This window comes from Sceloporus undulatus, chromosome 4 (genome assembly GCF_019175285.1).
Source record: "Sceloporus undulatus isolate JIND9_A2432 ecotype Alabama chromosome 4, SceUnd_v1.1, whole genome shotgun sequence".
NCBI lineage: Eukaryota > Metazoa > Chordata > Lepidosauria > Squamata > Phrynosomatidae > Sceloporus > Sceloporus undulatus.
In genome coordinates this window covers 43,736,199-43,758,819 of record NC_056525.1, presented here as the reverse complement: position 1 = coordinate 43,758,819, position 22,621 = coordinate 43,736,199, and the positions used below count along the sequence as shown (strand labels likewise).

Sequence of the window (22,621 nt, the reverse complement as noted above, 5' to 3'; positions counted from 1 at the left end):
TTTTTTTTTTTTACTATCAATCAAATGACACACATCTTCGTCACTGTGATCTTGTGCAGGTTAGGTTCAACATTAAGCGGCATTCCCCTGTTGTATGTTATAGAGGAATTTGAAGTGTGTATACTGCAAGGATATTTTTGTTTTAAAGGGGTACAGGGAGACGCCAGTGATATTTAATGTTTAAAGGGCTGCAAGAAGCAGCCCAGGATCTTCAGGGCATGATGAATTCAGTTCTTTTATTTTTTGGATTTAATGTTGCATTATCTTTCGAGAGCGCAGCTGTCAAATTAGCACTATAGCACAACACTTGTTTTTTGAGTGCCACGCCCTGAAGACATCCTTGCCACGAAAAACCTGTGATAGGTTCCCCTTGGGGGGAGTCAGAGGATGGCCATGGCAAACTCCTCTGAAGAAACCTTATGCCAAGAAATCCCTGTGATAGGCTGTAGGGTCACCATAATTCGGAAACAGAGGCAAGCAAAATAGACACACAGAGCTGGGGCAAAACCCCAACCCCTCAGTGCCAGCAACACAACTCCCAGTGCCATGCAAATGCAACGGTTGCAGAAACGTCAACATAAAAAAAAAAAAAAAAAGAAATCAGTGCTGCACCATGTCCCCTAAAGGCCCCTGTGTCCCTGACTTTGGTGACCTCTGGGCATCAGGCATCGATTCAGATAAGGGGACTAATTCACCAGCAGAAGGGGAAAACAGCTGCATGGTGGTTTAAAGGGACCACTTGACAACATGGAAAATTTGAGTCCACTGGATATAAAGAGTCGGTTTCTTTTCACCTATGGAAACGTTAATGTTGAAGGAGGGATGGTGCTTTGCCACCTGAAAGCCAAGACTGGAGGGATGGTTATGTTCCACCCCCTGCCCATTACTCCTCCCTCCTGGGTGCCCTGAATCTGATTGGCACCATGTTAACATTGGTGACTCGCTAAAAAAAAGATTTTTAAAAGACTCTGTAAATGCCACGATTTCAAAAGCACTGAATTTAGTGGATTTAAATGGCTTTTACGCTGGCCCCCTCTTCAATTTGAGTCAGGAAAAACTGGTGTGAATATGAACAACCTCCCTTTTAACCGGTTTCTAGACTGGTTTATATCATAGTGTGAATGACCGTGGAGTTGGTGGTAATGGTCACAGAAGGCAGCTGCCATCCCTGAGTAGACTGTTTCAAAAAGCACGAGTAGCCAGAAGTCACCTGCTACTGCTGAAAACTTGGTTTGATATGTGTTTGTTTGGTTCCCCATCCACCCACCGAAATTAACCAGTGCAGAGCCAGCCTGCAACCTATTTAAAATATGAATTTCTGCTCCTGGTGGATTCCTTTTTGTAACAGAAAAAGGATGTTTGGGAGAATCAGGTGGGATCAGGGTTGCAGAAACAGCTATGGGGTGTATCCATGTGGATTCAGGCCTACACTTTGTCCATCCTTGCTTTAGGTAAAGTGGTAAACAGATCTTTTTGTAGCAATTCTGGGTTGTGCCTCCGATTTGTTGCTATGAGGTAGCTACATCAAAAAGCTGTTTTCTTAATTTTTTTTAAATCATTTTGATCACAACATTGTCTTTGTGTATATGCTCCACATGAAGCCATTTCTTTTTTTAATGTATAGCTCTTATATATACCCAGTATTATCTCTAGGTACATGTTTAGATGATTAACACACTACACTAAAGGTAATATTTTATGCCTTTTTCTTTATTCCAAACAAACATCTTTTCATTCTCATTTTTTGATTGTCTCACACAGCAGGTCTTCATCCTATGATATTGATGTCCTACATATTTTCTCAAATAGTAATTATTTCAACTGTTTATTATCTCAATTGCACAACTGGTGTACTGTAAACATTTAAGCTTTTTATTTTTACTTGAACAAACTAGAAAAGTTACATACCTGTTTCCTTTTCTGGGGGAGACAGGATACTGTGCAGGGCCTGGAAGCTGACTTGAAGGATGCCCAGGGTAGAATGAAAACGCTAGAAAAGAAACACGAGGAGGAAACAAAATCTCTCAAAGAAGAAATCAACATCCTTCTTCAACAACGAGATGCTTTACAAAGTCAGGTGATTTTACTAGAAACCATTGTAGCACCACCAATGAAATAGTCAGGTGATTTTACTAGAAACTCTGCCTTTTTCCAGTACCAAACCCAGCTTTTCTCAAACTGCCTAATCAAGCAATAATGGGAGTCTTTTTGTGAGCTAAAACTGTGCTGAGGGAACTCTTCCCAAATCATTATGGAAAACTGATCTTAGTACCAAGGATCTAAAAAAACAAGCAAACAAAACATTATATGAAACATTTCTAGAACTAAAATTAAGTAATATTTTAAGGAAAACTACATAGTTGGCATTATAACACTGCACTGAGGATGTTTTCCATTTCACCAAGCTTCTTCCATTGTATTCAAATGGACTGGAGGTGGTATTATTATTACTGTTTATATCCTGCTTTTCCCCCATCCTGAATATCATGCTGATACCCTTGATTGCATAATCAGGCAAAGCAACAATAAAAAGCCAAACATTAAACACTTTGTAAAAGTAGAATTAAAGCAGAACTGTCTGTGTGTCTTGAACTAGATATTTGGGGAGATGCAATCATCTGTAGGTGTATATTTGTGAGTTTTCTGTCTCTTCACTACTCTCTTGTGCACATTCTAGGTACAAGAATTGGAGTCCCAGCTACTGACAGCAAAAGATTCTTGTCAGCAGATTACACAGGAGGCTCAGCAACATTTAACAGAGGTGCAAGAACTGTCTAAACAGAAGGCACGGGAAATTGCACACCTCCAAAAAATGCTGGAAGCAGAGAAAAAACAGAGTGAGGAGATAGCACATCAAAGCATTGAATTGCACAGCCAGAAGGAAGAGCTGGAGCACAGGAACACAGAACTGCGAGCTATGCTGCAGAATCAGTGGGAGACGGAAAAACATCTGAACAGAGAGCTTCAGAGAAAGCAGGAGGAGGTGGAGCACCTGTGTGCTACATTTCAGGCCCTGGAAAGGGAGCAAAGTCGGTGGGAAGAAGCAGAACGTCAGAATTCTGAGCAACATAATGCACTTCAGAGACAGTTGGAAGAAACAAAATGTCAAAATAAGCAGCTGCAAGCACAGAAAACAGAAGTAGAGCTTCAGAATGCAGAGTTGCGCCAACAGAAAGAAGAGATGGAATGTCAGAATGCACAACTGAAAGTTGCACTCCAGAGGCAACAAGAAGAGGCAGAATGTGAGAGTGCAATACTCCAGAGCCATTGGGAAGAGGCACAACAACGATATTCAGACTTGCAGAGTTGGAAGGAGAAAATTGAAGACAAGAATGCAGAATTGCAGGCCCTGCTTTCTAGCCAACGAGAGAAATTGGAATGTCAAAACATTGAGCTGCAGAACAAGGAGAAAGAGATGGAACACCAGAACACTGTACTACAGAAGATGAAGAAAGAGAGGAGTCAATGGGAGAAAGTGGAATATCAGAATTCAGAACTTAAAGCAGCATTGCAGACTCTGGAGCAGGAGCGAGCCAGGTGAGCACAGCCTATGAGTGAGGTTGCCTCAAATACAATCATCGCACATTTTTTCTCCTCAGATCTCTGGATAATTGTACCAGAATACATACTTAATGAAAAATGTAGCCACTGTGACTAGTAGCCATCAATAGCTTTATCTGATTTCTTTATAAAGCTTGTCCAAGAGGGTGGCAATCAGTAATTTTTTTGTAACAAATTCCATAGCTGAACTGTGCACTCAGTTATAAATCTGTAGGAGATAGGGGTTCCTGCAGGACTTCTAAGATGGTGCATAGTCTGTATTCTCTTTCTCTTCCAATTGATCTGCAAGAGAAATTGAAGGAATGCTTATTCTTTTATGTACCTACTCAGATACTGACAATACCACACATGCCAGGAATTTAATATTTGGCAATCCAAGAGAGGGTGTTTTCATCAAAGAATCCCTGATGGTGGAGTCCCTCCCCCACCCCAAAAAAAATCTCTGGTATGGTTGGGACTAAATCTTACAAACATTCTACATCAACTAAAAACCTACATATATACCCAGGCTTTGGGTTGATTCTGTGGTGCTTGCAAAGCAAGGTTTTATAAATTACATTTTAACTGTATGCATGCTTTCCCCATTTTACTGTTGTCTTGTTTACTCTAGATTCATTGTATTAACTTTATTTTGTGGTGTTGGTATTGTACCTCATGTCAGGATTATTTTTGTAATGAAAACCTGAACAAATGCTAGAAATAAGGGTGCAATTGCCATACAATGGTTATGCTTTTCCTAGGTACCTTTTAAAAGAATTCCTTTGTTCACAACAAGCTTTTAAAATTGTGATGTAGTCTTTTCTTATCTTTGATTACTAAAGCTGCCAGGTTCTATTAGGAATCCTGCTTTACTCTCTTTCAGCCTGGCTCTGTCACTGAAGGAGAAGGATGTCAGGCTCAAAAAACTTCAAGACAGTGATGATGCTCATAAGGATGAAATTGCTAAACTGAATACTGCCTTGCAACAAACAGAACAGCTACTTGCTGAGTACAGAAAAGAGATACAGGAACTTAACAGCCAGGTATTGTCCACAAATAAACACAATTTGAAACACTTGGTTGTGTCTCCACCTTGCTGCTGGCCTCATATGGCATTGCTGTCATGAAACACCTCTTCATAAATATGTCTTCTTCTCCATTATACTTTTCATCTTCCTTTACATTATATTAACACAACTAGCCTCTCCCTCTTTTTTGTGATTCCTGAGTTCTATTAAAGGAACATGCAAGCTACATTATAGATTTTAGTGCTATTCTTTCATTGCTTAAGAATAATTCTGCACTACACTGTTATAGCACTGTTATTCCACTTTTATTGCTATGATTGTCTTCTATGAAATCCTGGAATTTGAAGTTTAGGGAAGGGCATTTAGGCCTCACAAAACTACAAATTCCAGAATGCCATAGGAAACAGCCATATCAGTAGAAGTGGGATACTAGTGCTGTAACAGTGTTGTGCAGTATTGTCAAAAGTGTCATGTCACTGCTTGTTATTCTCTACAAGCTCCATCTGCTCTTCTTTTACTTATGAACATACAAAAACGTTTACAACACAGTGCCATGTAATAATGGATCCTTTATATCTGTAGTACTAGAAGATGATGTACTTTAACTCTTTATAATGAACACATTTAAATATGTTTTTCCCATTGAGTTATATCTACTTTCTCTTCTTTGTCTTGCTGGATGCTTACTTATTCTGTGTTGCTCATTCTTTGTTTCCCTCCTGTTCCTGTGTCCCTGCAAAAACTATGTTTTGCCACAGATACAGTCATTCAGGCAGATGATGACAGAGAAGGAGGCAGCCATGGTAGCTCACCAGGGACAGCTTATCCAAGATGTGGAAAAATCCCGTGTTAATGAGCAACGTGTGAAGGACTCTGTGGAAGTGCTGGAGGCTGAAGTATCAACGTTACGCCTAAACCTTTGTAGCACAGAGAGTAAGGCTGAGGCACTGGCATCAGAATGTCAGCGTGCTTGCTCAGCCCGTTGGGAGGCACAATCCCAGCTAACCAAGCTATACTCAGTTCTACAGTACATGCTGTGTAATGGCCCTGAAGCAAAGCTGGAACATGGAGGGCAGGGAGACAACACAATTTGGAACTCATTGTCCCTCCATACAGGTGAGTTAAATCAAGAAGAGTGGTTGTTGTCTGTTTAGAATCACACTGACCTCTTATGGATGCCATAAGTAAGATGATTACTTTGCAAGCAGTTCAGTGCCAAAGTAGTTGTTTCAAAAGATGGGGAACTTTTGGTCCTTTTTATTTTTTTTACTTTTTAAAAAATATCTTGGACCAACTAATATGGGGGCCTCAACGGTCACAGGCCTTGGGGCACATCTAGAATTTGGAAAGGTATCCTGGGCCCAGCCAAAACTGGCTGCTATGACAGGTATCCAATCCCAAAAATGTTAGGAACACACTTTCTTCTTTGTGCATACAGGTCAATGCATGTTTTTCCCCTCCATTTCTGCCCTCTGCAAAACTCTCTTTCTCTGATCTTCTTTTCTCTTCATCTCCATACACCCCATGAACTGAATGTTTGGCCTCTAGATTTTTGTTGTTTCTTTCCAATCAGTGAATTTTCAGCTAGATGCTGTTACAGAAGAGCTTTATTTCTCCAGAACAGGATAAACTGATAGGACCGGCTTTGTCTCAGTCTAAAGACTTTTCCACAGAGCTGACTGTGGAGAGAGTAGCAGAAGCTATTCAGAACCTGCGGAAAGATCTATGGCAAACTCGCCTAGAACGGGTAATTTTTATAAACATGTAACTTTCCTATCCTGGCATCTTAGTTGCTTCCAAGTTTAGATAGTTTAAAAGTGTTATGTCATTAAGGTTTTCAAGCACACAGATGTCTCTCATTGAGCAGCAGTTGTCCAAACCAAAATGGAAAGTAGCAGAGAAAGTCCAACCACACTACAACCCTGCATGTTTAATACTATGCTCATAAATACCAGGAGATGCCATAGCATTCAATTTACACTCTTACTGGTGTATCCAGCTTATGCAATAAAATGACAAATGCTTTTCTTGTTCTCAGTCATACTAATGCTTCTAGGGAACAAAAATGATAAGAACCTCTGAGGATTTTGTACCCTTTTCCCTGTAGGAGAAAAAAAGGATCTTGAAGGGAGCATTTTTGACATACAATTGGCAAAGAAAGGACCCACAGTACACCCAGTTATCATTACTGCCTCTTGCACAGAGATAGGAATCATGTGACCTTCCAGATGAAGTTAGACTACCACATCCAGCCTTTCTCATTATTGATTTTGCAGGCTAGGGGTGCTAGAACTTGCAATCTACCAAACTTTGGAGGGTTGTATGCGCTAGCAGCTTTATTTTTTCTAATTTAACAACCCTTAGGGGAAAAAGGCTTTGAGGGAATTGATGTGCTCCATTTTCTAAAGGGAAACTATTACTTTATCCATTTTTAGAGTGCTCCCAGTTGGGCATGTAAAGCAAATATAGTGACTCTTGGTTCTCTTCAAGGATGAGGTGAGGAAGAATATGGAAAAACTGAAGCAACAGCTTATTGAAAAGGAAGCGGAAAGAGACCGCATCAGCGCCAAAGCTGAAGAGCTTCAGAAATGGTTGAACCAAAGCCAGGAAGGTACAGATTTGCTTCTTTTTTTTCTTAATAGCAGAGCCACTGCATCCCTATAGAATGAAATAATTCAGGCACCATGTTAATTCATAGTTGAAGTCTATGGTCTGATGTGATATCTGAATTTTAAAAATATAGTTTAAAATTAGTTGCTAGACAAAATCAGAAATTACAATTTGAAGCAGGTTCACAAACTATTGTTTGGTGTGACAATAGACAGCATTTATTGCCATCACTGTCTCCTAATAAGCCCCAGTACATAGAGATAGGAATGTTTTGGTAGTGCAAAACAAAAACATCAAGTAATTTTCTTTCTCATTTTTGTATGGAAGCTGAAAATATGGTTTGAATTTTAAACTATAGTTAGTTCTGACCTTGGTTTAGTGTGAGGTTTGAACTTAAATACAGTCGGCCCTCCACACTGGTGGCTCTGACACTCACGGTATTGATTATTCACAAGTTCAAGGCTACGAGCGCACACACTCCTCCTCCTCTTCCTCCTCCCTCCTGGACTCTTCCCCTTGGAAAAAAGCTCAGGAGGGAGTAGCCAGGAAGGTGTGCATCAACTCTGCACCTTTCCTGGCTGGCCAGGCAGTTATCCAGGTGTGAAAGGGGGTAGGAGCCTCCACCCACCCCCCCCAACAACCTTTTCCTGGTTAGATTGCTACCTGGACAGCCCAGGCAGCAATCCAGAGATGAAAGAGAGGAGAAGCTTCCACCCACCCCCCTCCCACGACCAGGCAGCAATCCAGCCAGGAAAAGCGTGTGTGGAGGCTCCTTTTCCCTTTCCCAGCTGGATTGTAGCCTGGGGAAGGCAGGGATCCGGATGAGAAAGGGGCAGGAGCCAGTTAAAAGGATGGGAGGGTGGGGACAAAAAGGAGCAGGAGCTCCTGCTCCTCTTCTCCTGTCCAGCCCTCCCTTTAACTGGCTTCTGCATGGAGGGGGGGGGGGAATTATTCGCAGTTTTTCCACATTTGTGAAGGTCTTGATCCCCTAAGCCCAGTGAATATGGAGGGCTGACTGTATAGCAGAAGCATGCAACTTTCAATAATATCTGATAACTGAAAAACAGATTCTGATTCAGTCTTTTCAGTAAAACAGTTCTTTGCACTGGTTTAATTACTACTGTGTTTTTTATTCCTTAAGATAGCAGGCAAATTATTCATGAGTCATTTGTTATTTCTCTAAAATCTTCTACTTTATCTAGGCTCCTTTTAGAGTCAGCTTGATTTTTGCTTTCTTCTAAACTTTGAATTTTCTGTAACAGTTATGAAAATCATCCATGTTACCTTTTCATTATAAGAAATAAAGTCGTTCCTGATTCCTCCCCCCCCCCCCCCCGGACCCTTCTTACCTACTCCATTTCAGAAAAAAATATAGCAGAAGGCAAACGAGGCTCCTTAGAGTCTGCTTTGAAGGCAGAAATCATTGCCTTCAAAGAAGAGAATGTGGCTTTGCGTGGGAAGGTGATCATTTTGGAGAAAACACTTGAGAGTACAGAGAAGCAAAGAAAGGATGTACAGGTGAGACTTGCGGATCATTTACAGAGGTTTACTAACATGAATTTGGATAGCTCCATGACACTGCCTGAGGGGAAACATTGCTATCCTACTAAGTATCTTGGATATCTAATTAGAAATTGGGAATTAGTGCTTTCTACAATAAAGTACAGAGTGTTCAAATACAGCTTGCATGTTATTATTTATTTAATGTATAATCTGCCTTTGTCTTGAAACTGAGATTCAAGGTGGCTTGCAATACATTTAACTTCAAAAGTCCAGATAAAATACAAAGTTGTAATATTGCGACACAATAAAATAGGTTATAATAATACCACAATTAACTTAAAAATTTAAAAACTTGTAAGTAAAGAAAATATCACCCACTCATTAAAAAAACCAACTCATTCTCAGAAACCAGTCAGTTCCCAAAAAGTCTGCCTGAAGAAAACAGTCTTTGTCTTCTGGAAGAAGGAGAACAGGGAGGAGGTCAGCCTAACCTCTGTTGTTAGCTGTTACATTCCCCCCCCCCCCTTCAGAGCTTCTTGTAGAACTATGCTCTTTCTTGCCACAATATCTTTTACTTATGCTTAATGTACCTGGTTTCAACAGCTCTTTGTAGATCTTGCATCTAATCAAACAAAACTGCTTGCTCCATTTATTTATATGTTCAGAGTTAAAGAGTCTCTTCACCAAGAAGTAACGATGGCTGCCCTCTAATGTGGATCTCAGTAGTTTTGACCACAGCATATTATCTGTGCTTAGAAGTGATACTGTTTCAGAAATCTTAGGCGGGTTATAAACCGCCATGAAAGTACGGAGTCAGTCCGTACTAGGGTTAGGAAGGTGCGGTGCTTCCGCACCCCCCTAATCCTAGTACGGACTGAGTCTGTACAAAATGGCGGCTCCCCTTCCACATGGGGGCCGCCATGACGACGTCACGACCGCGCCGCCTCTATACGGGGCGGCGTAGACGTGACGTCGTCGGTCCGCGCCAGGGCGCTTAGTGCGCCCTTTGTGCGGACCAGGAAGGAGCTCCGTTTCGGAGCTCCTTCCTGGTTTGCGGCACCGCTTTGCGTCGTTGGGCACAACCTTCAGATGGCTGCGCCCAGCGAAACAAGGGAGAAAGGGGCCAAGCAGCCCCTTTCTCCTCCTCCCCGCCGCCGCGGGGTGTCCTTGGGTCTTGAAGCCCCAAGGACACCCCTTTTCAGGCTGTGGGGAAGCAGCCTTTTGCCACTTCCCTGCAGCCTGGAAAGCGGCTGATCGGGGCCTCGGAGGCTGCCAGTCTAGCAACTGAGGCCCCGATACACCGGGGAAAGGGGCGGGTGCAGCCCGCCCCAAACAGGCCATCTGTAACCCGCCCATGTTACAGTAAGAGTGCGAGCAGTTTGTTTTTATGCAAAGTTTATATTTAAAATAATTTTTCCTTTTCATCTATAGCTATCATAAGCAACAAGGAAAAAGTTAAGTTGATTCAGTGAATATGAGGAGCTGCTTAGGAAGTATGCCTGAAAAGAACAAAGAGTTCTGGCTGGGCCAATTACCGGGTCTATATTTTTGCATAATTATTTTTATGTTTCAGATTGAACGAGACTCCTTACAAACAACTAAGGATAAACTGGCATGGGAGCTGGACCTTCTTCGGGAATCTAATGGAGCTTTTGAGATTCGAGCAAATACCATGGAAAAGTTGAACCAGTCTCTGGAACAAGAGCTTCAGACAACTCTTGCAACTCTCAAAATTAAACATGAAGAATTGGAAACTCAGCAGAAGAAACTTACAACCATGCAACAAGAAGCAGGAGTGGGAAGAGTTTTGCAAAAAGATTTAGATCACCTCACTGTTATTCTAGAAAAGAAAGATGATGAAATAAAATCCCAGCTACAGCAGATTAGAGATTTGGAGCGGCACAGAGAAGTGCAAAAAGCTGCTATAGAACATCTCACTGAAGATCTAGAAAAGAAAATTCATGAAATGAGATGTCAAAAAAACCAGATTGAAGACCTGGGAAAGCAGAATAAAATGCAGAAGTCTGACCTAGAGAAACTGAATCTAGAACTAGAAGAGACGCTCCAAACTTTGAAATCCCAACAAGAAAAGATTCAAAAATTGGAAGAGCTGACACAGACTCAAAGAACTCTGCTGGACAGCCTAACTCTCAATCTAGAAGCAAAAGCAAAGGAAACTAAAATCAAGGAGGAAAAGATCCAAATTCTGGAAGAGAATGAATCTTCTCAGATTGGGAGCTTGCTGAAAGAACTTGGTGACTTGAAAATGCAATTGACTGAAAAAGACTGGGAACTTGCTTCTCAAAAGCAGCTAGTTCAAGAACAGAAAGAACAAGGGAAAAAACATGAAAAGAGTCTTCAAACGAGCTTAGAGCACATGAAGGCCATTCTGAGGGATAAAGAAAGGGAGGTAGCATTCCAGGGGGAACAGATAGCAAGCTTCCAGCAATGTGAAGCTCAGAGGGACAAGCATCTCTGTGAACTTTATGAGAAAGTGAAACAGTTGTCATTCACTGTGGCCCAGAGAGATGAAGAACTTGAGTTACAAAAGCAGCAAATAAAAGAAATGGAAAGAGAAATGGAAACAGAACTAAAAGCTCTTCGTGAACTTACAGCAAAAACAGAGTTATCCCTGAAGGAAAAAAATAAAGAGATGGAGTTTCAAAGGAAACATGAAGAAGAAGTGGAAAGGCAGCTAAGAATTCTAGTTGGAGGTGCACAAATCAGTACAGCAATCCTAAGAGAGAGAAACAGCAGTGCAGAATTTCAAAAGGATCAGACAGAGCAGCTCAAGAAACAAAAGGAAACAGCACTTGATATGCTGGAACAACTCAGAGTAGTGTTAGTGGGGAAAGAGCAAGAAATTATGTCTATGAAAGAGCAACAAGAAGAATACAAGGAAGAAAAAGAGTTTATAATCAGGGAAATGCAGACAAATCTTCAACAAGCTTTGAAAAGTAAAGAAGAACAGCTACAGTCCTTAAAAGAGGAGAACTGGCAACTTCAACAACAAGAGGAAAAAGTAGTAGCACAGACAAAATCTACCATGGGAAGTCTGGAAATCACCAAAATTTCACTTCATGACAGAGAAAAAGAGATACAGTCCTTACAAGCACATATTGAGGAACTCTCAAGGCAGAAAGAAATAGAACAGAATAGGTCTGCAAGCCTACAGCTGGATCTGGACAGGATTAAGGAACTAATGACAGAGAAGGAACATGTGTTACTCAGACAGGCAGAACAAATTAGCACATACCAATTTAAACTGGTAGGCAAACAAGCAGAATTGCAGGCATGCCAAACTCAGGCAAGTGAAGAGTCAGGAATTAAGCAAAAAGAACAAGTGAATGAAGGAGACTTCCAAATGTTCCAACAGAAACATGAGCAGGTGAAAGAAAAAGAGGAGTATTCCAGGGAAAAGAAGGAATATCTAGCGGAAAAACAGAAGGAAAAGGAGGAAGAGATGAAAGCACAAAATGAACAAGAGCAAATACAAGATGAAATTAAGAAGCTTCATGAGTACATACAGCAACTTGAACATCAGTTGAAGAAAAAAGAAGAAGAGGATACATGGGAGAGAGTGGAAGTTGAGAAGCTGACAGAGAGAGTCAAAAGTAAAGAGAAGGAATTGCTAATCTGTTGTGAGCAACTTAAGGAAATCAGTTCTGCTCTGACTTTGCAAGATAGTGAAGAGGACAACTTACAGAGTCATATCCAAAAACTTTGTAGGTGGAAAGAGATGGAGACAGCCAGGAGCAAGGCTCTTCAGGAGAAAGACCAGTGGTTGGAGTGGCAAAAGAAGAGAATTCAACAACTGGAAGAAGAAAAAAAAGTAAAGAAACAGGAATTGGATCGTGTGATAGCTATCTTGAAAAAGACAGAGAGTGGAGAAATAGAATGGAGAGAGAAAGCACAGAAGTTGGGTCTGTCCCTTGCACAAAGTGAGGAAGCCCTTAGAGTCCTGAGGGAGGAAATGACTATCATACAGAACATGGTTTCAGAAAGGGACAGGGACAGGCATAATCTGCAGGTAAGCACTTTGGTGCCTCTTCTTTTATAAAGCTTTAAGTTGTTGTGATAGGGGAAAACAGTTGCCAAGTGAGAATACAGTTGTCCCTCCCTTTTTGCGGACTTGGGAGTCTTCGGTCTCGCTCTTCGCAGGAGGGACAAGTGGGGAGGAACAAAATGGCGGCATGCACGCCTCAGGCGCACGCACCATTATTTTCAATGGGATTCAAATATATGCAAGTTGCCATTTTGGAGTGGTGGTCCAGAATGGATCTCCCGCAAATTGGGAGGGGCTACTGTATATCTCAGGATGCTATACACATATATAGGCACCCATAGTGTAAATATATACCAACATGTTACACTGGATCCCTCAGTTGTGTAGCTGGCAACATGACCTTGAGGTTTAGCTCCTCAGCTGGCAACATGACCCAGTGGTTTAGCTCCTCAGCAGCCAAGTAAAAAGTTACAGAGAGGGCTATACGTCTGTTTGCAAAATGATTAGCTGTACTACAGACCACTCATACACATTCTCTTTGAGACTTGCTTGCAGAGTAATTCTTTCATTAATGTAGTGCCTTGACAAGATTTGGGATTGTACGTATATTTGTTTGGCTGTTCACTTCAGAAATATCCATTTTCTTGTTTGGCTGTTCACTTCAGAAATACCCATTTTCTGCTGTAGACTGGTTTAATATGGAATGTAATTGGCTTCTGGGATCTGAATGATAAAATGGAGCATGAGAGTTTAAAAAAAGTACTCTTAAGAGACTGTTAATTTACTATGATCAGAGGCACATCCTCATTTACATGCACTTTATGTGTGCATAAAGCTCTCTGGGGCCCAATAATAACCCCTCTATCTGAGGTATTTTGAGTGGCATTACACTGTTTATGAAACTCCCTCCCTGGGGAAGCAGTTCATCCAAACCATGGTCTCTTATTTTCTTATTGCAGGTTTTGCATATGTTGTTAGTTCTAGTTTATAGTCAATATTTAATTGTGTCTACATTATGTCTTTTTTACTACATTGTGTATTGCTTAGGGCTCCCTTAGGTGGAAAAGCAGTATGTAATTTTTAAAAAAATAATAGGTACTTAAGTGAATGCATAATACTGCTGGTTGTTCCACAGGAGCAGTTGGATACAGCTTTCAGAACTCTGGAAGAAGAAAGAATTACTACAAAAGCTCTAGTAGATGTGAATCAGTTAAATAATGAAAAGCACATGCCAGAAATATTGCACAAAGAAGTAGGAGAGGTAAGATGAGTAGGATATTAGAATAGATAATATTTCTACTTCTACATTACTAGTCTACAGTCCACCCTTGGTATTCGTTGACTTGCCATCCACGCCCTGAAAGCCACTTGCCTGCTCCTCCTCACTCTGTGGCACCAATGGCAGCGGTGACCTCTTGGACCCCCCTCCTGGCAGAGGGCTACTTGGAAGGGAAAAAGGGAGAAAGAATGATGGCAGCCCGGCCCAACGCCCTTGCCGCCGCCTTCCTTGGCAACTGCCTCTTGCCAGAAAGCAAGAAGGCCAGCCTCAGTGGAAGACACGAGCAGGAGGCGCAGGAGGGGGTCACCAAGGGAGGTGGCAGTGGCAAAGGTGGTGGGCAGGGCTGCTATCCTTCTGCCTACCTCCCTTCCAAGGAGCCCTCTGCTGAGAGGGGGACCCAAAAGGTCGCTGCCGCCACCGCCAGAGAGCAAGGAGGAGCAAGCAAGTGGCTTCCAGAATGCACTGTCGTCCAGAGAGGAGAGGTTGGGACTCCCCCTTCCCATGCCCGCCACTGCCCTCCTGCCAGCCTGGTGGGAGTCCTGCATTGACACCCCCTCACAGCCCACCCACCCATCCCTTTGCCCTGAATGGCGGTGCAGCCTCATACACACATTGCCATTGGGGACAACAGACTTAAGTATCTGTGGATCATAGAATCATAGAGTTGGAAGAGACTACAAGGGCCATCCAGTCCAAACCCCTGCCATGCAGGAAATCTAAATCAAAGCATCCCCGACAGATGGCCATCCAGCCTCTGTTTAAAGACCTCTAAGGAAGGAGACTCCACTACACTCCGAGGGAGTCTGCTCCACTGTCGAACGGCCCTTACTGTCAGGAAGTTCCTCCTAATGTTGAGGTGGAATCTCTTTTCCTGGAGCTTGCATCCATTGCTCCGGGTCCTACTGTCTGGAGCAGCAGAAAACAAGCTAGCTCCCTCCTCAATATGACATCCCTTCAAGTATTTAAACAGGGCTATCATATCACCCCTTAACCTTCTCTTCTCCAGGCTAAACATCCCTGGCTCCCTAAGTTGTTCCTTATAGGACATGGTTTCCAGACCCTTCACCATTTTCATTGTCATCCTTTGGACACGTTCCAGTTTTTCAATGTCCTTTTTGAATTGTGGTGCCCAGAACTGGACACAATATTCTAGATGGGGCCTGACCAGAGCAGGATAGAATGGCACTATTACTTATCTGCTGGGAGGTCTGGAACCCACTGCGTATATCGAGGGCCAACTGTATCTTAAGGAGCAAACTGCCTTATTCTAAATCCAGGAAGGCTTCTTTTGAGAAAGAAAGAACTATTCATTACTTACATTTCAAAGCCATTAGAACACTGTATTTTTGGCCATAGAAAACAATTTACTTCTCTGTTATCAGGCCTTTCATATCTAATAGCCCATATCATATGTAATGTTGATTTTTTAGTGTAGATCAATATGGAAAGAGGCAATATATCAACCTATTCATTAAGCTCATTACTCCTTCCCCTCAAAAGGATGAACATCCATAAAATCTACAATGCCATACTAAAAGCAACCTATCAGATTTGAAACTGTTGGAATGAAACATTACTTCCCTCACCCTCCACCCTTTGTCACTTACCATCCACTCTTCTTTATGCAAGAAGCTAGTACAGGTTGAATCTCCCTTATCCTGCATTCCAAAATTCTAAATATTCCAAAAACCAAAGCTTTATTCGTGGCTGACTGAGGTAGTGAGACCTTTGCTTTCTGGTAGTTAAATATACACAAATTTTCCTTCACGTAGAAAATTATTAAAACTATTGTATAAAATTGCTTTCAAGCTATGTGTATAAAGTATACATGAAACATAAATTAATGTTGTGTTTAGACTTGGGTCTCATCTCCAATATATCTTATTATGTGCATATATGCAAATACAGGTATTCTGAAACACCCCCCCCCCCCCCAAGAAATCCAAAATCCAAAACACTTCTGGTTCCAAACATTTCAGGTTAGGGAGATTCAACCTGTAATAGCTACAGACACTGGAAAATCTAGGCCTCTACCATATGCAGGATTTGTTCCATCAAGGGTGGAACCCCATAACGTCTGAATGCTTGTCTATCATTTTCTCTAATGACAATCCTGGCTCCAGAAATTACAAATTCTATTTTTTACCAAATGTGTGCTGCATATTGAAGGCCCACCAAAGCTACCCATCCTTTGAGAAACTATGCTCTCAGTTTCTGATACAAAGAGAAGGACATTGGCTGTATGGTCTAGATTCCTTTCAAATCAATCTCAGCCCAAATTCAGGAAACAGCCATCAAAATTAATTATAGATACTGTAGGACTATTCACCTTTAAAACTTCACAAAAATGCATCATAATACCTTTTCTACTTGTTGAAGAAGCTGTGAGGTTCACAGCTCTCTATTACATCTCTGGATTGTCCAAAAATAGCTTCTTTGTGGGCAGAAGTAAGAGATAGAAAGCATTACCAACCAGCAGGTTGAAAATAGTGGTCCTTTGCTGATTCTTTCTCTATTCTTAGATAAAAACAAGCCAGTGAAGCACAAAAACCTAATTTGTATATTATTAATGGTAGCCAGGCTTGAAATGGTCAAATGCTGGAAGAAACTAGCAAATCTCAATATTATAGTTTGATTTAATTGCATCTAGAGCAATGCTTTATATGAAAGACTCTCGTGCAAACTAAGACTGACATATGGACTGGATAAAAATGATTATTTTCTTGGACTACACAAAGGCCAAGGTGCCTGACAGAGGCCCACCTGTGGAAAACTAACTATTTTGGTCAGAACTAGGCTAACCACCTAAACCCATTCTAAGGCACCAAGACCATTATCAGTGACATACAGATGTACTGCTTTAACTAGGACTATCTATTTAATCTGCAAAAAGAAAGCAATCAGGTTACTGTCAGACCAACATACTACAGTCAACAACAAAATAAACCAAGCTCTCTTCTCTACTGAGCTCACCATACTTCTAGATCCATTGTTCTTTGTTATTGGGGTTTTAAGAATGTTTTTTCTCATTTTACTTTGTTAAATCAATTGTATCTTCCTACTGTAACATGAATCTTGTATACATGCTTGATAAAAATACAGGGATTTAAAAAAACCAAACAAACTGTGGTTCAAAGCCACCATTGTATTTGGGGTGGTTATACTTTTTGTTTCCTAACCTTTATGATACCTTCCTGTTCTACAATGTTTTCTCTGTTATGCAGGCTATGAGTAAAGGAGGAATAGTGTCATGGGTGGTTGAAAGGAGGCTTCTGTGCAGGCGTCTACAACTTCTGCAGCAAGCTGTTGCTAGGTTGGAGAATGATAATCATGCTCTAGAGCAGCACAATACCCAGCTTCGAGAGGCACTAGAACAGGTGAGTTGCCCTATAAGGGAAAGAAAATAAATACAGCATGTATTTTTTATGCATCTTCCACCAATCCTTCATGTTATGTAGTCATACTTGTTATCAATTGTTGCACTTCCTTATAGACAGAGTAACAGAGTCTGTTCCCTCATTCTACCAGTACAGTCAGCCCTCCACATTCGTGGGGGTTAGGGGAACAAGACCTTTGTGAATGTGGGAAATTCACAAATACAGTAACACGTAGCAAGCTTTCCCAGGCATGGGAGAAGGGGCCAGAGGAGCCCATGCACAAGCCTTGGCCAGTTCCTCCTGTGCCTGGGACAGCTCTAGCCAGCTGTCTTAGGCATGGGAGGAGGAGGTGGGCTGGGCTTACGCTCAGATAGCGAATAAACACATTCAAAAATCCCAAGTCTGCAAATGTGAAGGGCCAGCTGTACACACTTTTCTTGCCTTACTGATTTCGTGGGCTTATCCTTTTTTGCTTCTCTCACACACTCCATGTTTTCAGAGAGTACATTTTGAAATACTAGTGCCCTATACAATCTTGTCTGCTCAGCTTCAGTAGTTGAACAGTCCATTTTCACACCTGGCAGAATTCTTTTATCTAACTATTTTTGTCTTGAATCATTTGCTATCTGACCTGTTGTTATTCTCTCTCCCCTCTTCTTTTGACTGCAGGTAGAATGTGAACGGAGGAGACTCAAAAGAAGCCGTGGAGACTTGTCTCTGAGCTTTGGACACTCCCAGATTAATGCTGGCCCGTCAAAGATTCCATCCTTTGTAAATGTTTAAACATCTGCATGTTCCAAAATTGGAAAATCCGCTTCAAATCTATTTTCCTTGTTAAATATATTTTTCTTCAAGATACTAGCATACTCTGATAGTTGCTGTTATGTCCCTTAAAGTCATTTCTGACCTATGGCAACCCTAAGGCAAATCTCTCACAGTATTCTCTTGGAAGAAATGTTCAGAGGGGTTTTTCTCTTGGCTTCTTCTGGGATTGTGAAAATGTAACTTGCCCAGGGTCTCTAAATGGGTTTTCATGGTCAAGCAGGGATTCGAACCCTGCTTTCCCAGTGTCCTAGTCCAACACTCACACCACTACACTATGCTGGCTCTATACTATACTGATACTACTCAAGTGTACTTCAGTGGTGATCTGAATGTGTTATTAATCTGTGGTCACCATACTGCTCGATTGCATTTCATTGATGATCACAGATTGTTTACTTGTGTTATATTTGAATAAATGAGAAGAGGATTCAAATTGTACAAATGGTTCTCTCTTCCTGTCTGATGTGCTTCTTGAAAATAATGTAGTGATTGAATCTTGTCCTTTCCCCTTCTCTCTAGGAAGAAACTCAGGTTATCCATAAAAAACTGGAAGAGTTACAGAAACAGGTAAGTAGTTCACATCTGAAACAGAGTGAAGATCTTAGCATGATCTACTTCCTTCTTGACTTCTGAAGCGTTGTATCTCCCTATTGCTTGAGATCATACAGAGGGCCACTGAGGCACTTTTACAATCAGGATCAAGGGGGACTGTGTGCTTCCTTATCTTTTAGAATGATTCTTGGTATTTCTCCTCCCCCCTCCCCTGTTAATGCCAGATCATGGTATCCTTCTGGAACGCCTGAGGGAGTTAGGTATTGGGGGCACTGCGCTCCAATGGTTCCATTCCTACTTCTCGGGTAGATTCCAGATGGTGATGCTGGGGGACAGCTGCTCTTCCAAGAGAGAGCTGACATCTGGCGTCCCTCAGGGCGCCATTCTGCCCCCCATGCTTTTCAGCATTTACATGAAGCCTCTGGGAGAGATCATCCGGAGACATGGGGTACGGTGTCATCAGTATGCTGATGACACCCAAATTTATTTCTCTCTGTCCCTGACTATTGCAGTGACTAGGGATGGCATCTCTCCTCTGGATGCCTGTCTTGGATTGGTAATGGGCTGGATGAGGGAAAACAAACAGACTGAATCCAGAGAAAACGGAGGTACTTATGATAGGTACCCCAAGTCCAGGGATGGAGTTCTGTCACCCAGTCCTGGATGGGGTCACACTTCCCCTAAAGGACGAGGTTCGCAGTTTGGGGGTACTCCTGGATCTGTCCTTACAATTGACATTCCAGATAGATGCGATGGCCAGGAGTGCTTGGCATCATCTTTGGTTGATACGCCAACAGCGTCCCTACCTGGACCGAAAGAACCTTGAAGCAGTAGTACTTGCACTGGTAATCTCTTGGTTAGATTTCTGCAATGCGCTCTACTTGGGGCTACCCTTGTACCAAATTCGGAAGCTTCAATTGGTTCAAAATGCAGCAGCCAGATTGGTCACCGGAACATCTAGGTTTGACCATATAACACCAATACTGAAATCTCTTCACTGGCTGCCAATTAGCTTCTGGGTGCAATACAAGGTATTGGTTATTACCTTTAAAGCCCTCCATGGCTCGGGCCCGAGTTACTTGCGGGAGCGCTTCTCCCTACATAATCCGCCCCGCACACTTAGAATATCTGGGAAGTTCTTACTAGAATATTATAATACCAGGTTAATGACAACTTCACATAAGGCATTCACTGCTGCGGCCCCAAAATTATGGAATGACCTACCAAAAGAGATCCGTCTCATTACTACCTTAGAGGCCTTTAAGAAGGCACTCAAAACGGATCTCTTCCGGCGGGCTTATCCACTGAATTCCATATAAAAAGGTTATGACAACTGCTCTTCCTTGACTCTGATTGTTGGCTAATAGACGAATTGTAATTCTTGGTAAATTCAGTGTTAGTATTTTATTGTTGTATTGATTGTATTTTGTACTAAGTCTCTTTTAAGGCTGTAATCCCGCCTCGATCCATGGGAGAGGCAGGAGGTTGTTGTTGTTGTTGTTGTTATGTTACACTGATTTTGTGCCTGAATATTACTGTTAGGTATGCAAATATTGTTCAGCATTAACAAATCTTAGAAATAATAAATAATAAACCTATAAGACCAAAAGATATATGAGCTTGAAGATATTCTGTGCTGAGAAGCATGAGGTCATTTTTCTCCTGTTTTAGGTTTCTTTTCTACAAAAGCAGCTGTCCCTAGAAAGGAAACAGAAGCAAGATTATATTAACTCTTGTGCCAGAACAAATCAGGAACTTTCAGACTTGCATCAAGAACTCTCAGATTCTTTAGCTGCTGTGGCTAGGGAACCTGTGGCTACTGTTCTGGAACTGGAGACCCGCAAACTTGATGAATCTGTGAACAACAGTTTGGCACTGGCAGCAGCAGGGAGCTTGGATGGCCTGTTAGCTGGAAAATATCCCATAAGCTCCACACCAAAAAGAGTACAGCAGAAGGACTGAAGGTAATGTGGAGGAAGTCATAGCAGGCACAAGCCAGAAGTTCAGCACAATCTAATTAAGTCCCAAAATCTGCAGCTGAAAGCAAATCTTGGAAGCTTTGGTTAGCATAAATTTTAATTGCTATTAAACCACAGGTATGAGAATTTAACTGGAGCCTTCCCTTCACTCAGCTGAGTTTTAACTTCTTGGACCCATCCTACCATCTTTTTATTCTTGATGATGCTAATTCCACACTATCTGGAACGAAGAAAGATCATGTGAATGTGAAATAACTGGCTTGTACGCAGTATATTCACTGGCTGATAATATGTAAAGACATTGTTGCAGAATGAAATACTGAGCAGGGACATGACAGTGAAAGAAAACTGTGTATATCTATTGAATTTCTGGTGGAATGGTCCAACGTTAATTATAGAACTGAATATTTAGAGTAACTGAGCTCAATGAAAATATTTCAAGCTTGATTTTTCAAGACAGAAGTGGACAGGAGGAAGTCTAAACCAAAGAGTATTAATTTCAGTTGAATTAATTTTTCATAATGAGACTTTAGTTTCAGAATTAATGCCTTAACTGTTCTAAACTACTGCACAGCAATTTAATGTAAAAATGTTATTTTTATAATATTTTTGTACTAAAGAGTTTTCTTAATATTTAATAAATATGTTATCTTTTCCTGCTTAAACATTATTTTGTATTACATACTACTGTTTCTCTTGGTCTTCTCCCCATCTACACTTATTTGCATTTCACCTCCTGTATTGTACAGATCTGGATTAACTAGGAAATTGTCATACCCTGCTGTCAGTATAAGGCAGTGCTTCTCAATTATTTTCTGTTATGCCCCTCCCTAGGAAGAAGAAAACATTTCGCGCCCCCCACGCGACTGTAAATAGTATCATGTCCCACTCACAAGCACGCTTAGCATTTGAAACAGAACAGGCAGCCCCTTGTGCCGGCAAACTACATGTCCCACTCACAAGCACGCTTAGCATTTGAAACAGAACAGGCATTCTCCTGGAGGGTTTCCCACAGGGTTGCCATAAGCCAGAAATTCTGACATACTCCAGCTCCCAGAATTCCATAGCCTTGAGACATAGAAGAGTCGGGCTTTGAGTTCTGGTCCCCACAACACACTCCAGCTCCCAGAATTCCATAGCTTTGAGTCAGAAAAGATTTAAAGCATTGCCAGCCAAACTGGGTTACTTCTCCAATGTGGATGCAGTGTGATGGGCTCCCTCCTGGGCTCCCTTTTGCCTCCCCCTCAGCCCCCCCCCATGGCCCCCACAAGTCCTGCCTTCCCTCTTGTTGGGAAATGCAGGCCTGGCCAAGGGGGGAGTTGGGCACACAACAACAACAACAACAACAACAACAACAACAGAGGAGGAGGGGGAGAAAAAAAGAAGGGAAAGGAGAAAGAAGAAAAGGAGAAGAAAGAAGAAGAATAGGAAAAAGATAAAAAGAAGAGGAGGAGGAATGGGAAGAAAAGGAAGAGGAGGAGGAGGAGGGGAAAGAGGAAGAGAAAGAGGGGAAGAAAAATAGGAGGAAGAGGAGGGGGAAGAGAAAGAGGGGAGGAAAAAGAGTAAGAGGAGGAGGAGGAGGAGGGAAAGAGGAAGAGAAACAGGGGGGAAAAGAGGAAGCAGCTTGCCTGCAATTTGCAAAGCCCTCTCCAGGCTCCAGCCTTGGGCCCGCGCGAGGCTCGAAAGAGAGGAAGCTCCTCCTCTTCAGGCTGGCTGGCCAATGGGGAAGACTGGAGCTGGGGCAGGCTCCTGCAGCAGGAGCAGGCTGTCCAGCCATTGGCCAGGCAGCCTGAACAGCAAGAACCTCGCGCCCCCCTTTACGGAGCCTCGCGCCCCCCCTGGGGGGCGCGCCCCACTATTTGAGAAACACTGGTACAGTATAAGGCAAGGATGGAAATCATGTGACCTTCCAAATGTTTCTA

General features: G+C 42.0%; 1 protein-coding gene across 3 annotated transcripts in view; it reads left to right on the top strand.

Moving 5' to 3' along the window:
• Positions 1–21,456, top strand: part of CEP250 (centrosomal protein 250) — a 59,704-nt gene extending 38,248 nt beyond the window's left edge. For 2 of the 3 annotated variants that reach the window (XM_042465622.1, XM_042465621.1), the window contains 13 exons: positions 1,934–2,077; positions 2,678–3,537; positions 4,424–4,583; positions 5,327–5,684; positions 6,188–6,315; positions 7,059–7,179; positions 8,542–8,696; positions 10,255–12,711; positions 13,823–13,948; positions 17,191–17,343; positions 18,013–18,114; positions 18,688–18,735; positions 20,392–21,455. In XM_042465622.1, the coding sequence (XP_042321556.1) occupies positions 1,934–2,077; positions 2,678–3,537; positions 4,424–4,583; positions 5,327–5,684; positions 6,188–6,315; positions 7,059–7,179; positions 8,542–8,696; positions 10,255–12,711; positions 13,823–13,948; positions 17,191–17,343; positions 18,013–18,114; positions 18,688–18,735; positions 20,392–20,682 (5,103 nt within the window). In that variant the 3' untranslated portion in view covers positions 20,683–21,455. Of the gene's footprint in view, positions 1–1,933; positions 2,078–2,677; positions 3,538–4,423; positions 4,584–5,326; positions 5,685–6,187; positions 6,316–7,058; positions 7,180–8,541; positions 8,697–10,254; positions 12,712–13,822; positions 13,949–17,190; positions 17,344–18,012; positions 18,115–18,687; positions 18,736–20,391 lie in introns of all 3 variants that reach the window. The other variant, XM_042465623.1, reaches the window with a different exon arrangement.
• Positions 21,457–22,621: the final 1,165 nt, after the last annotated feature.